The sequence below is a fragment of the Lissotriton helveticus genome, chromosome 11 (genome assembly GCF_964261635.1).
Source record: "Lissotriton helveticus chromosome 11, aLisHel1.1, whole genome shotgun sequence".
In the NCBI taxonomy this organism is placed as follows: domain Eukaryota; kingdom Metazoa; phylum Chordata; class Amphibia; order Caudata; family Salamandridae; genus Lissotriton; species Lissotriton helveticus.
In genome coordinates this window covers 1150116568-1150130197 of record NC_136072.1, presented here as the reverse complement: position 1 = coordinate 1150130197, position 13630 = coordinate 1150116568, and the positions used below count along the sequence as shown (strand labels likewise).

Below are 13630 nucleotides of genomic sequence, written 5' to 3'. Positions count from 1 at the left end.
CATTATCCAGAGGATGGTATGGGAAAGCGACTTTAAACCAAGGGTGAGCAGGGAACTACTCCCAACAGACATACACCCGGTCACATTTACAGGCGAGGCCATACCAATGGTAGGGTATTGTACCCTCAAGTTCGAGTTCATCGGAAGGACTCGAACTACAGGAAGCTGTACGTCGCTGAGAAAGGGCCCTCGGTCCTAGGATGGATAGATCAAGGAGCGTAGGGGATCCAACTCAACCCAGGAGGAACCAGCCAAGTGATGATGACGGACACTGTACAGGCTTATGAAGAAGAGGCATGGAAAAGGAAGTACCCGGAAGTCTTCAGGGGAATGATTGGTCGGATGACTAAATTCACACACAAAATATGCCTCAAGGAGGGAGCGCAACCAGTGAGCCACAAGGTTCGCAACATTCCCTTCAGGATCAGGGAGGCGGTGCAGGAGGAGCTTCAACGATCGGAGAAAAACTGAGTCATAGAAGCCATTGACAGTGCGGAGTGGCTCGCGCCGTTGGTGGTAGCACAGAAACCCAATGGGAAGGTGCGCCTGTGCGTGGATTTGAGGAAGCTCAACAAGAACATTGTAGTCGACAAGTTCCCACTGCCCCGGATAAACGAGATGATGGCAAAAACCAAAGTGGTTCTCCGCAGTGGACCTCACATCCGCGTACCACCAAATCGCCCTGCACCCATCATGCAATCACATGACATCCTTCATTACACCATTCGGATGCTATAAATTCCTCAGGATGCCGTTTGGCTTGGCATCCGCAGCTGCGGTGTTCCAAAAACGTATGCATTGATTGTTTCAGAAGGTAGAAGGAGTACTGTACTTCCAGGACGATATCCTGATCATGGGCAAATCAAAAAGTGACCACGACGCCAAACTACACGCAGTCTTGACAATACTCGCACAAAACGGTCTCACCGCTGAATGGGATAAATGCAAGTTTGGTGTGGGATCCGTGACGTACTTAGGCCACGAAGTCAGTGAAAGGGGGATTGAACCAAAGAGGGCTAACGTGGCAGCCATAAGAGAAGCGCCTACCCCAAAAAGGAAAGAAGACATCCGCTCATTCCTGGGCATGGCAGAATTTTATAGCAAATTTGTTCCCCACTTTGCATCTAAAACACATCATCTGAGACAACTCCTGAAGGAGAAGAACATCTTCAAGTGGACAAACGAGGAGCAGACAGAATTTGATCAACTAAAGAAGGACATCTGCAAGGCCATCCCGCTCAGGGGATTTGACCAAGCGGCCCTATCCATATTGACGACTGATGCCAGCGACAAAGGCCTAGGGGCCGTGTTGATGCAGACATCCCAGAAGGGAGAAGTTACCACTGACAGCTTTGCCTCCAGGTCCTTAGCTCCCAATGAAGAAAAGTTTAGTGTTATAGAAAAGGAGATGTTGGCAACAGTATGGGCTATGGAACGGTTCAGGCAATTCCTGTGGGGTTCGAAATTCCTGCTCCGCACAGATCACAAGCCACTGGTGAGAGTTCTGACTTCGAGTGGACAAGCACACGCGACACCACGAAGAGCCAAGATGACCTGGAGAGTCCTAGATTATGTCTACGAAGTGGAATATATCCCAGGGACAAAGTAGCCGATTTTTTGAGTCGGGCAGCTGCAATGGAAACAGCAACAGCAGAAGAGCCCTCAGAGTGGGAGGATTACATAGTGGCACTCACACAAGATTACGAAGGAGTGATCAGTAGCCAGGAATGGGAGGAGGCATACACCAAGGATGAAACGCTGGAAACAGTGAAGAGCTACGTGACGAAAGGATGGCCGGACAAAAAGCACCTAGACAGCCAGTTGAAGAAGTTCTGGGAGGTCAGGGTGGAACTATCCATTGGCGACAATCCGGTGTTTCTGCTCAGGGCTGACAAGGTGGTGCCCCCACAACCGGTGATAGATCACCTCTTAGACATCTTACACGAAGGACATCTCGGGATAATGAAGACAAAGGCCAGGGCGAAGCAGGCGAATTGGTGGCCAGCAATGGACAATCAAATAGAGAAACATGTCAGGATGTGCGAAAGATGCTGCCGGGCTGACAAGGCACAAGTCTTACTACGACCACCCTTGGGGAAGTTCACGAGTCCTTCAAGTCCGTGGGAAATGCTGTCAGTAGACATCTTGGGCCCCATACTGGACAGCAACGGCGTACCTAAATATGTGATAGTCCTGGTAGACAGGTACACCAAGTGGCCGGAAGTGGACATCTGCAAGGAGGTGGACACCGACGCAGTACTTTCCTTCCTCACAACAACGTTTTTGAGGGAAGGTATCCCTAAAGTAATCACATGCGACAATGGACCGCAATTTGTTTCAGGGAAGTGGAAGGCATTCATGGACCGAAATGGTATAGAAGTCAAGCACACCCCTGTGTACCATCCCGCGGGGAAAGGTCTAGCGGAGAGGTTCAACAGGGTAATAATGGGCTCAGTGCAAGCGGCAATAAGTGAGGGAAAGGACTGGGAGAAGGAAATACAAAGGATGCTATGGGCATATCGCATCACCCCAGCCAACACAGGATATAGCCCATTCAAGGTACTCAGGGGGCGAGACCCCTTCACGAAGGAAGGAATTGAATGGAAACAATTGGTGGGGCAAAGCAAATGGTCCCCTGCGGTGGTACGTCGCAACTTGGACAGAGCACAAGCCCTATACACTGGAAACTACAACAAACGGTACAATGCCAAGGAGGTGACCTAAGACAGACCCTTCAGCATTTCGCGATTTGCAAAATAAACGTGAAATCAGCAGAGGAGCGCGATTCCCGCGATATTTACCCTTTTGGCCGCGAAAAAGGTCTCCGGCAGACAGCAAAAGAAATAATAACATCTTATTGGCTGTACGCGCATAGCGCATACGTCACTACGTGGCTCCTACACTGTAATACTTGCCTGCTTCTTACTGCGGCCGGCATTAGGGAATAATTTCCTTGTTCCTGCTTTTCACCGAACTTTGCTAAACCTTTTCACAAAAACACCGTCGTGTATCCCGCACATAATCAGTGTGTGCACCAGTGAACGGAAATAGACCCTAAAATTCTACAATGCGAGGTGCACAGCACGGCAAATCGAGAGAAGGAAAACAGGACACGTTTGGAAGAGACAGGCAGCAGAGCACGCGCCCTCCATTCACTTACGAAGGGCAGGATTAGGAGGCGGCAGAGTCCACGGTGAGCTAAGACAGCCAGTTCTTCATCCTTTTTTTATGGATCCATCACTCTGCCTATTGTTCATTAATAAATCGGCTTTCTTTATGTAACACTTTAAATAAAAAAAAACTCAAAATATAATCACACAACACCAGTCATTTCATATGCACAACTATTTTGTCTGTAATAGTGTTGAAGAACATTTCACTGCACAGGGGCATCTCTGGTGTGTATTTTACCCGGAAAAACGAGACTGAACACGAATAGTCAAAGTTTACGTAATGGAAAACAGTACAAGATTGTCTGCCACGTGAACTGAATTGAATTAGTGATGGGTGAAAAAAATCTGCAATGTATCTCTATGTCTGATTTATCTGTCTGAAATAATCTCCCTACATTCTAGCTTATTTTCTTTTCTTATTATAGTCGTGTTCTAACATACACGCCTGTAATAAGAAAATAAGGTGCATCAAGTCATCTGTAATAATAAGTTATTACAAGTGACTTGATACATCACAATCCTTTAGGAACAGCTACCGTTAGTCAGTATAAAGGAGGTTGATGCAGGGGAGCCTGTGGCGTTGTGAGTTGTGAGTTTGTAAGCCTACATGTCCCTTGGAACTTCTCAGTGACTTGCAATATCCATCAAGGAGGTACTTTATCTCATACATATACCTGGACTACCCAAACAAACCAATGCATCATGAGCTCAGAGAAAATGCTGCTAGACTGCTACATCGATTTTTAATAAATGTACTAAGTTCAGATTTTAGCATAAGTGTTTTAAGCCAGGCCCTTAATTACATCGGCCACGCCCCTGTGAGTGACCCCCAGTTTTTTCATCCTACTTAAAACCCTGCACACACCCCTCTGCTGTTACTTAATTGTGGACTTCGTTCCAAACCTAAGTCATGTGCAGATGGAGACGTGCAGACTGGTATAGAAGAAAATTCACTTTGTCCCTGAGGCAAACACTCCTCTTGGCCCACAGGTGTAGCACATTCTGGAAGGGTCCAGGAGGCAGCGGTGCCTCGGCAGGGGTGAATACAAGGGTGCTAGAACACCCCAGGGAGAAATAGGGACCTCTCTCACGAGGTGCAGATTGGAGCTGTGCTACTGTAGAGCAACAAAGATTTTAAACATGCCTATTTCACAGTGGAAAACTCTGCTAAATCAGTTGGCATTGATTTAAGGCTGAAAAGGAATGATTTCAAGTAAAATGAAGGGACGCAAAAATGCCGCTAAATTTCCATTTTTGTGCCGCTAAATTTCTATTTTTGTGCCGCTAAATTTGCAAATCTATGCCGCAATATCCTGGGGGTCTGCTTAGAGAAGGGTGAGTGGGTGAGAGTGAAACAGGCTGTGCTGAGGAAGAAAGGAGACAGCAAATTCACCCCCCACTACAAGTTGTGGAGCTGTATGCCCGGTCGGCCTTGCTAAGCGACGGCAAAGTATGGTCACAAGATAGAATGGCCCGATGTAACCGGGTAGTGAAGTGGGAAGTCCCAGAAGCAGGGAAGGCAACCGCTTCTGAGGAAACTCTAGAACCTGGAAGTGCAGATCCTTTGGAAGGGACCTTGCAAGGAACCATCGATGCAGAACGGGTTGAAGAAGAGAGGCGGGTTCCAGAGAAAGGTGTTGAAGAGGGAGACACCTATCAAGGGACTCCGCGCAGCATTGGAATGAAGGAGAGCCGAGAGTAAAAGCTAAGGTGAGAGTCTACCCACGGGTCAGCGACCAGCAAATAGGAGGCAGCCGGGTAAAGACACGTACCAGTTTGGGCAGACTGATAAAGGCACCCAAGAGGTTTGAGGACTATGACATGGAGACCAAGTAAGAATGTTCCATAGTTTATTCATAGATTATCCATGCAGTACAAGGACAATTCCAGCATATTAAGTGGTGTGCTATTATTAAGTGGTGTGCTATTGTTGTGGTGATGTGCAAAAGGAGGGAGATATGTGGCGACGCGCTCTAGTGTTTGGAGCGTGCGCCTAGGGGGATTGTCGGAACGCGCGAGCGGCGATTCGCGGGAGATGCCGCGAAAGTGAATCGGCAGCAAGGCGCGTTCCCGGCACTCGGGAAATAAAGGCTTGCAAAACCAAAACGTGTCCGAGTGCTTTGTAAAGTCGGACTTTAACACTGTAATGTTGATAGACTGCACGGTTGCGGTCTAGTTTATCGTAGGCGTGCGCATACGCGGCGGCGTACAGACGCCGCGTATAGTGTAAAATAAAGGAGGCGTGGCCCCAGTAGTTAGTTGGGACCACGCGGATACTAGAACTGGCGTCCGTGTCAGTTAATGAGCGGCGCGATCTGCCCATGCGCCCGACACAGGCTAGAACCTGACAATGGCGACGAGGAAGTGAACGGCCCCACGCTGTGTGTTTTCTCCCGACGCTCCGGCCTGCAATCCCTGAACGCCGATGCCAGCCCGGCCCCCAGGTCTTCCAGCTCCTTCGGCCTAGCTGTGGCCCGTGTCCCGACCTCGGCAGTCACAGGCCAGGGCCTGCGGTGGCGGCTTCGCTAGGGGCTAGTCAGCGCTGCTTGTGCGCACGCTGTTGAGCGGATGCCCCGGGCACGCCCCTCGCCTGCCTGGCCGGTTGGGGTGAGTGCACCTACATCCCATGCAGACCTTGGAAGTCGCTAGGCCGCACATCGTGCCTGCATGTGCCCTTGCCTCCGAGGGTAACCCCGCCAGCCGCAGACATCACTGCGGTAGCTCTGCCTGACGTCCCACCGGCGGTGCACCCGCGAAGAGGTGTCGCCTCGCCCCTGCTCCAGGACTCGAGCCCCTCACCGGCAGGGTTGGGCATCCTCGTGCCACGATGACGGCCATTCCTCCAATTGAGCCGTTTGTAGTGGACGGAGCGCCCGCTTCCCTGGCACCCAGATGGAAAGATTGGACTGAACGACTACAGTTCTACTTTGAAGGTGCTGGAACGGCTAGAGAACGGCGCAGAGCGCTCCTCCTCCACCTCAGGGGTAAGGACATCCACAGAATTTACAAGACTCTAGTGGAGGCCACGCCACATACTTACGTCACCCTCCTTACTGCGCTCAACGCGTATTTCGAGCCTATGGCCAGCAAGGATTACGAAAGATTCATCTTTCGGCAGGCGCGCCAGGAGGCAGAAGAGTCCCTTGACGCCTTCCACGGGAGACTGAGGGAGCTCGCCAGCACCTGTGGCTTCAGGGATGAACAGGAGGAAATACGCGGCCAGATCATTCAGAACTGCTACTCCTCTGACTTGCGTGTCAAAATTCTCCAGGAAGATGGGAAACCTCTGGCCGACATCCTGAAACTAGGCCGCTCCAAAGAATTATCGCGTGCAAGAGCATCGCACATGGAGGCGGCACTACATAGGCCAGTGAAGGTCGAACAAGTCAACGTGGCAGAACAGGTGAACGTTGTCCGACCAAAACAACGACAATTCGGAAACAAGAAGCCACAAGATCGGCGAAAAGTCTGCGGATACTGCGGAGGAGTGCCTCACCGTGCGAAAGACTGTCCTGCGAATGGCAAGAAATGTGGCGCATGCGGACGGATGAACCATTTCGCCTCAGTCTGAAGATCCTCGAAACAAAGACCAGAAGCAGCACACGCCATCTGAGAAAGCCCGGAGAGCGAAGACATGGATGATGACTCCAATGACTATCCTGTCCACTACGTCTTTGCCATCAACCAGCCAGCCAAGAAGAAGAGACGCCTCCCGAAGTGTCGTATACGATTGAACCAACAAGAGGTGAGAGCCACCATCGACACGGGGGCCTCGATAGAACTCATGGCGGCCGACGTCTACCATCAACTGCGAGACAAGCCAATCTTGAAGACGGCGAAAATCCGTGTCTTTGCCTACAGACAGAAAACCCCGATCCCACTCATCGGGTGCTTCCAAACTGAAATCCGTCACCTGGATCGGAAAGTCTCCACGACTGTCTACGTGACGAAGGAGGGGAGTGGCATGCTCCTCAGTGGACGAACGGCGGAGGAACTTCAGCTAATCTTCTACGCGATGGCGGTACTGGAGGATGAACTGGATGCAATCCTCAACGAATTTGAAGACACTTTTCGAGGCATTGGATGCCTCAAGGGGAAGGAGGTGTCGCTACACATAGATCCTTCCATCCAGCCAGTCGCCCTTAGACACCGAAGGATAGCCTTCCACCTCAGGAAGAAAGTGGAGGAGGAACTCGAAGACCTCGAGAGGCAGGGCATATTTGAGAAAGTCGAAGGGCCCACACCCTGGGTATCACCGATTGTGGTGGCACGGAAGCCCAAGCAGCCAGGCCAGGTACGCATATGCGTGGATATGCGCCTGCCCAACGCAGCAGTCAAGCGGGAACGTCATTTGACACCTACCATTGACGATATCTTGGGCGAACTAAATGGCGCCAAATGGTTTTCCAAGATGGACCTCCGCTCCGGCTACCACCAGCTGCCCCTGCACCCCGATTCCAGGTACATCACCACTTTCTCTACCCATGTGGGACTCAGGCGTTATCGGCGCCTCAACTTCGGCATATCCAGCGCGGCCGAGGTTTTTCAAAATACGATCCGAGAAGTACTGAGCGGACTTCCAGGAGTATTAAACGTCAGTGACGACCTGCTTATATACGCACAATCTGTGGAAGAGCATCACCAGAGGTTGAGGGGAGTACTGCAAAGAATTAAAGACTCCGGCTTCACACTACACAAAGAGAAGTGCCAATTTCTACAAAATAAAATCAGTTTTTTCGGATACACCTTCTCCGACAGAGGGATCGCACCCGATCCGGACAAAGTCAAGGACGTGCAAGCAGCTCCTGCCCCGACGAACATATCGGAGGTGCGAAGTTTTCTAGGAATGGTCAACTTCTGCGGGAGATTCATATCAGACCTTTCCAACCTCACCCGACCTCTCCGAGAACTCACAAAGTCGACCACCCCCTGGCAGTGGGGCGAAGAACAAACCGAGGCATTCCAGAATACCAAGGCGGCACTGTCAGCCGAAAAGACACTCTCCTACTTCGACCCGGCCAGGCCGACCAACATAGCTGTTGATGCCAGTCCGTACGGTCTGGGAGCGGTCCTGACCCAACGCCAAGGGGAAGATGACTGGGCGCCTATCGCCTACGCGAGCAGATCGCTGACCGAGACTGTGCAACGGTACTCTCAGATTGAGAAGGAGGCCATAGCGATCCATTGGGCGTGTAGACATTTCCACGTGTATGTGTACGGACATCCATTCACCGTCTCCACGGACCACAAGCCCCTGATTCCACTATTCCGAGGGTCAGTCTCCAAACCACCCCCCAGGACAGAAAAGTGGATCCTGCAACTACAGGAGTATGACTACCGGCTGGAGTTCAAACCAGGGGCTACCAACCAGGCAGATTATCTCTCCAGACACCCCCGGGCAGCCACCAGCGGGGAAAAGGAGGATGCTGAAGATACAGAAGCATATGTGAAGGCGGTAGTCGAGAGATCAAGGCCCTTGCCCATGAGTCTGGATATGATCATCAATGCAACCAAAAATGACGAGATCTCCCAACTCATAGCGTGCGCCATACGCACCAACGACTGGAGGACCCTCCAAGCATCGTTGGAACAAAAGAACACCTCCAGCAAAAAGAGCACTGGAAGCACTACTGAAGGTCAAGGAAGAACTATCAGTGGACAATCAAGGGTGTTTATTAAGAGGACCCCGAATTGTAATGCCTTCAAGCCTCACCCACCAAGCTATCACTCTCGCTCACCGAAGACACCAGGGAGTGGTAAAGACCAAGAGCAGGCTTCGCGCAAAAGTCTGGTTTCCAGACTTGGACTCCCAGGTGGAACGTGCCGTCAAAGACTGTCAATGGTGCCAAGCCGCCGGACCCCCAGACAGCCCGCCCTGGTCATCACCGAAGACGACCCGCGGAAACCTTGGGAGCATGTGAGCGCCGACTTTGGCCATCTGCCAGATGGGAGACATATGCTGGTCATTATGGATGATTTCACGAAATATCCGGAAGTGGAAATTGTGACGACGCTCACCGCCAAGGAGGTCATAGCTAAGTTTGAAAAGGCCATCGCCACACATGGCATCTTCGAACGGGTCAAGACCGACAACGGGCCACCTTTTCAAGGACAAGAGTTTGCGGACTATCTGGCAGAGTGGGGAATACAACACAGGAAGGTGACACCCCGGTGGCCGCAAGCCAATGGAGAGGTGGAAAGATTTATGCGCACCCTAAACAAAATTATCCGGATTGCCCATGCTGAAGGAGTCCCATTGGAAAAGGAAATATACTCGTTTCTCAGGGAGTACCGGCTTACACCGCACCGCACCACTGAGGCTGCCCCCGGCCCATCCGCAATGGGACGAATAGTCCGTGACACCATCCCCAGTCACCACACCTGGACTCCCAACAAGGCAAACACGCGGAGAACATGGTCCAACAGGAAGAGGTCAAATGAGTACGCCAGTTTTCGGAGGAGAGCCAAAGAATCATCTATAGATGAGAACGACCGAGTCTATGTAAAGGACAGGTACCCGGGGAGTAAGTTCAGACTCCCTTATGAGCCACGGCCGTGGACCGTCACGAGCCGAAAAGGGACTATGATAACAGCTCAGCGAGGAGGAGAGACAGTCACTCGCAATGTTTCGTTCTTTAAAAAAGCGGCAAATCCGACAGAAGACCAGCCCGACCCAGAAAGTCATCAGGAATCACCCGACCGACCCGACGCACGCCAGAACACCCCAGACAGTGCCGGCAGTGACAGAAGCGACAGTCCTGCAGAGGGGCCACGAACCTCCGAGACACCTAAAGCTGCAAGTTCTCAGAGCCCCCTGGGGTCCCAGGCGATCATGCCTCCCAGTAACGAGCCACCCAGGAGAGTGCTATTCCGTGGAGAAGCGGCAGGCTACGGACTTAGAAGAAACCCAGCCCCTTCCTCGCAGCTGGCGGACTATGCGGTCGGCTGAATCTGAGCGGCTGAATCCAGAGACTGGTAACTGGCCAGATGGCCGTGAACTTTTTGTGTTACTGTTTATTCCAATGCATGAGTGCCTCTGTATCCCAGTGATTCTGATTCTCAATTAAAGGTTGAAAGGAATGTAATGTTGATAGACTGCACGGTTGCGGTCTAGTTTATTGCGCACGTAGGCGTGCGCATACGCCGCGTATCGTATAAAATAAAGGAGGCGTGGCCCCAGTAGTTAGTTGGGACCACGCGGATACTAGAACTGGTGTCCGTGTCAGTTAATGAGCGGCGCGATCTGCCCATGCGCCCGACACAGGTTAGAACCTGACAAACACCAGGCTGTGAGAAGTAGCACCAGAATGTGAGAAGCAAAGTGACATGCCGTGAGAAGCAGAGTGACAGGCTGTGAGGAAGCACAGGGGCAGACAGAAGGAAGAACAGTGATGGGCTGTGAGGAGCCGAGTGGTATGCTGTGAGGAGCACTGTGGCAGTCTGTGAGAAGCACGGCGATGGGCTGTGAGAAGCAGAACGACAGACTGTGCGGGGCACTGTGGTAGCAGTAGTGTCCACACATGCCAATAGGCACGATTCAGGCAGAAGACTCCCAATTTTTTTAAGCTAAAAATGCATTTGTTTTTGTCAGGCTCCTATCTGAAATTGACTCTGCTTCAACAGAAGTCAATGGGAGAAATATATTCTCCAAATGTTGGTTTTTTTTTATCTCCCACGTTCCTCTAAAATGTTGGCATGTACAGAGTGTCATCTTAAGGACTTTATGGAGCAACTTTGAGTTTTATTACCCATTCTTTTGCTAATTCAAGACCTGTTTGGCCTCTTAATGGTGAACTTACAGTTAAGATACAAAAATACACAGAAGGGAGCTATAGAGAAAGTTCATGTTGCCAGGGGCCCCCTTGGAAGGAGGGGCCCCTGGGCTACTGTCGCTTTGCCTGCCAGACGCACAGTGTGACGGGCTGTGAGGAGGACTGTGGTGCACACTGACAGCCTCCTGCCCAGCGGGGGTGGGCACGTCGTGTGTGTCACCCCATGGATTACATGATGACGAGAGTTAAGCACCTATCACGCCGGCCCCAGACACACACGCTCCTCCTCGTACCTGTCGCCAGGCCCCGGGGTGCCGCCAGCCAGGCCCTCCTGAGGGGAGCCCCTCGCGCAGAGCCCCCCAGGACCCGCAGCGCCGCCGCCATCTTTACCGAGGACACCGGGCCCCGGGCAGATTCAAAGTGCGAGCCAGGAGCAGGGCCGGAGCCGCGACACAGAAGACGGACGCCGCCAACGCGGCCGCCATCTTGGAGTGGTGAGTGATGGGCCGGTCCCCACCGGCAGGGCCAGTAATCTATAGGGGAAAACCACTGATGCACATGATATACTGTCAAGTACGTGAAATAACTTCTTTATAAACGGACAGTTATTGCTACATTTAATTGTATGTCTTACTGCACTCAAATCAAATATGGGAAATTTAGAGGCATCAATTAATTCTATTTCGTTTTCTAAATAATATTATTTAATGATTAGTTGTTATTCGAGCAAATAGGTAAAATTTATTTTAAAATGCACTGCGTACTTACCTTACGGTACACCAACGCACCATTTGTCCTTCTATTTCCACCTTGAAATATCCGCCTGCGGTTTTCGGTTTGTTTTGACTTTTAAGTCCGTCACTCTGTTTTCTGTGTCTACTTATATGTTGACAGCTCGAGGAGCGCATGGGTTGGGAAGCACGTGTCTGAGTGACATATCAAGGCAGCACAGAGTTTATTTTGCCTTAACTTAAGTAACAGTCAGGAAAGATGTACTATAAATACACAGAATGTGTTTTTTACTTTGCAGTTTTGTGTAGGCATTGGTCAGGTCGGGCAGCTTTAGAGTTGGTGGTCCCCCAGTGCCTTCAATTTTGTTGGCACCCCTCCACACCTTGAACTCGTGCAGTAAACAGAGTTGATTCCATGCTTATTTGTGGGCTCGGTGCATGCTGTTCTGGGCGCATAACATTTAAAATGTGTATTTACTGTGTTCCCTAAAATAAGAAAGACATTTCGTCTTGAGGCACACCGTACAGAAGGGAAAGAATGGCACATCGAGTAGCAGTCAGTAAACACACTGCTGCAAGGCATTGTGTGGCACAGACAGTGACAGGTGCAATACCGTGACGCACCTTCAAGTGCATGCTGCTTGGCAGAATGAGACTTTGAAAACAAAATGATTTGATTTGTGAATTTGTAGAGCGCACGAATGCCCAGGGGCGTCTTGGCGCTAGTTAACCTCTTGGGCGCGGCCGCGATTCTGCGCCTGTGCGGCCGTTTTAACGAGTGGGCCGGTTCATGACGGCTCCCAGCCGTCATCAGCACACGCCCACCGTGCTGCATGACGGACGGGGGCCGTCATCAGCATGGAAGGGGTTAATGCAAAAGTCTGGAGCTGCCGGTGAAGTGTAACAGACTGACATTTACATCTTTCAAGACCCAAAGAGAAAGTGTTAAAAGCCAAGGCGCTTGTGTATCAGACCTTTGCAAAGAAAATGAGCACAGATCCCAAAAGGAACATCGAGGGTCGTGAGTTCCGAAGAGAGCTTGAGACTCAAACTTAGTTCCCCAGTTCCTAAAGTTGGCAACTGTTAGGCCACATCTTCCATATTGGCCATTCAGATTTGTCAGATGGCAAGACTGTGTATATATTGAAAGCTGTGTCAAAAATGCCAAAACAGACTGTACACTCCAGAGCAGCAGCATAAAGCTGGTAAGGATCAGACTCTACACACGAGAGCAGCCATCTAAAGAGAGACCAGTTGACTGTGCACACCAGCAGCACAGCAGTGTAAATTGGAGCAAAAAGCAGACTGCGTATATCTGGATAGCAGTGTAGAGTCACGTGATCACGTGACACAATAGATCGTCATTAGCTGTGTTAAAGCTCGGGGGATCATTTTAAAATTGTTCTTACCTGTTTTTATCTCACTGCTTGCACTTTATTGCTGAAACGTGATTGTCAGGAGCTGTGTTATATCTCCGGGGGGCATTTTCTATTTTATTAATTTGCACTGCAGAATTCACCGCCATTTTGGTCAGTGGTATAGTCGTCAAATTGATGCTTAAAAGGGGCTTATTGACGCGACCGTGCAACGGACGCGTGCAGCTCGGCGCGCCAAAGGCAAGCTCGTCTGCACCCGTCCGCGTCAGACCGGGGCCAGTAACCCTGCCCGTTCTCCGATTGAGAAATGTGTCTTTTCCCCGAAGTAGCTTCTTCACTTAAGAGGGATAACAAACGTCAAATGTTTACACTCCATTTCTCATTTTAATAATGAGTCCCGCTTTTAAGATTTGTTTGTCCTCCAAACCACTAGTTGCACTACCCAAAAAGATACCCTTTAGAATGTTCCTGCTAACCTGCGCACCTGAATAAGGCCTAAGGGTATACACGGGGACCTGGCCTGGAACACCTCCCGAGCCAGCGACCATGGGGCGGAACAGAACAGCGAAACACCAGGA

General features: G+C 50.8%; 1 protein-coding gene across 1 annotated transcript in view; it reads right to left on the bottom strand.

Annotated features, from left to right (window-relative positions):
- TXNRD2 (thioredoxin reductase 2) overlaps positions 1-11391 on the bottom strand; it is a 422726-nt gene extending 411335 nt beyond the window's left edge. Inside the window, exon 1 of the mRNA XM_078667932.1 lies at positions 11239-11391. Within this exon, the coding sequence (XP_078524058.1) occupies positions 11239-11329 (91 nt within the window). The 5' untranslated portion in view covers positions 11330-11391. The remainder of the gene's footprint in view (positions 1-11238) is intronic.
- Between the last annotated feature and the right edge of the window lie 2239 nt (positions 11392-13630).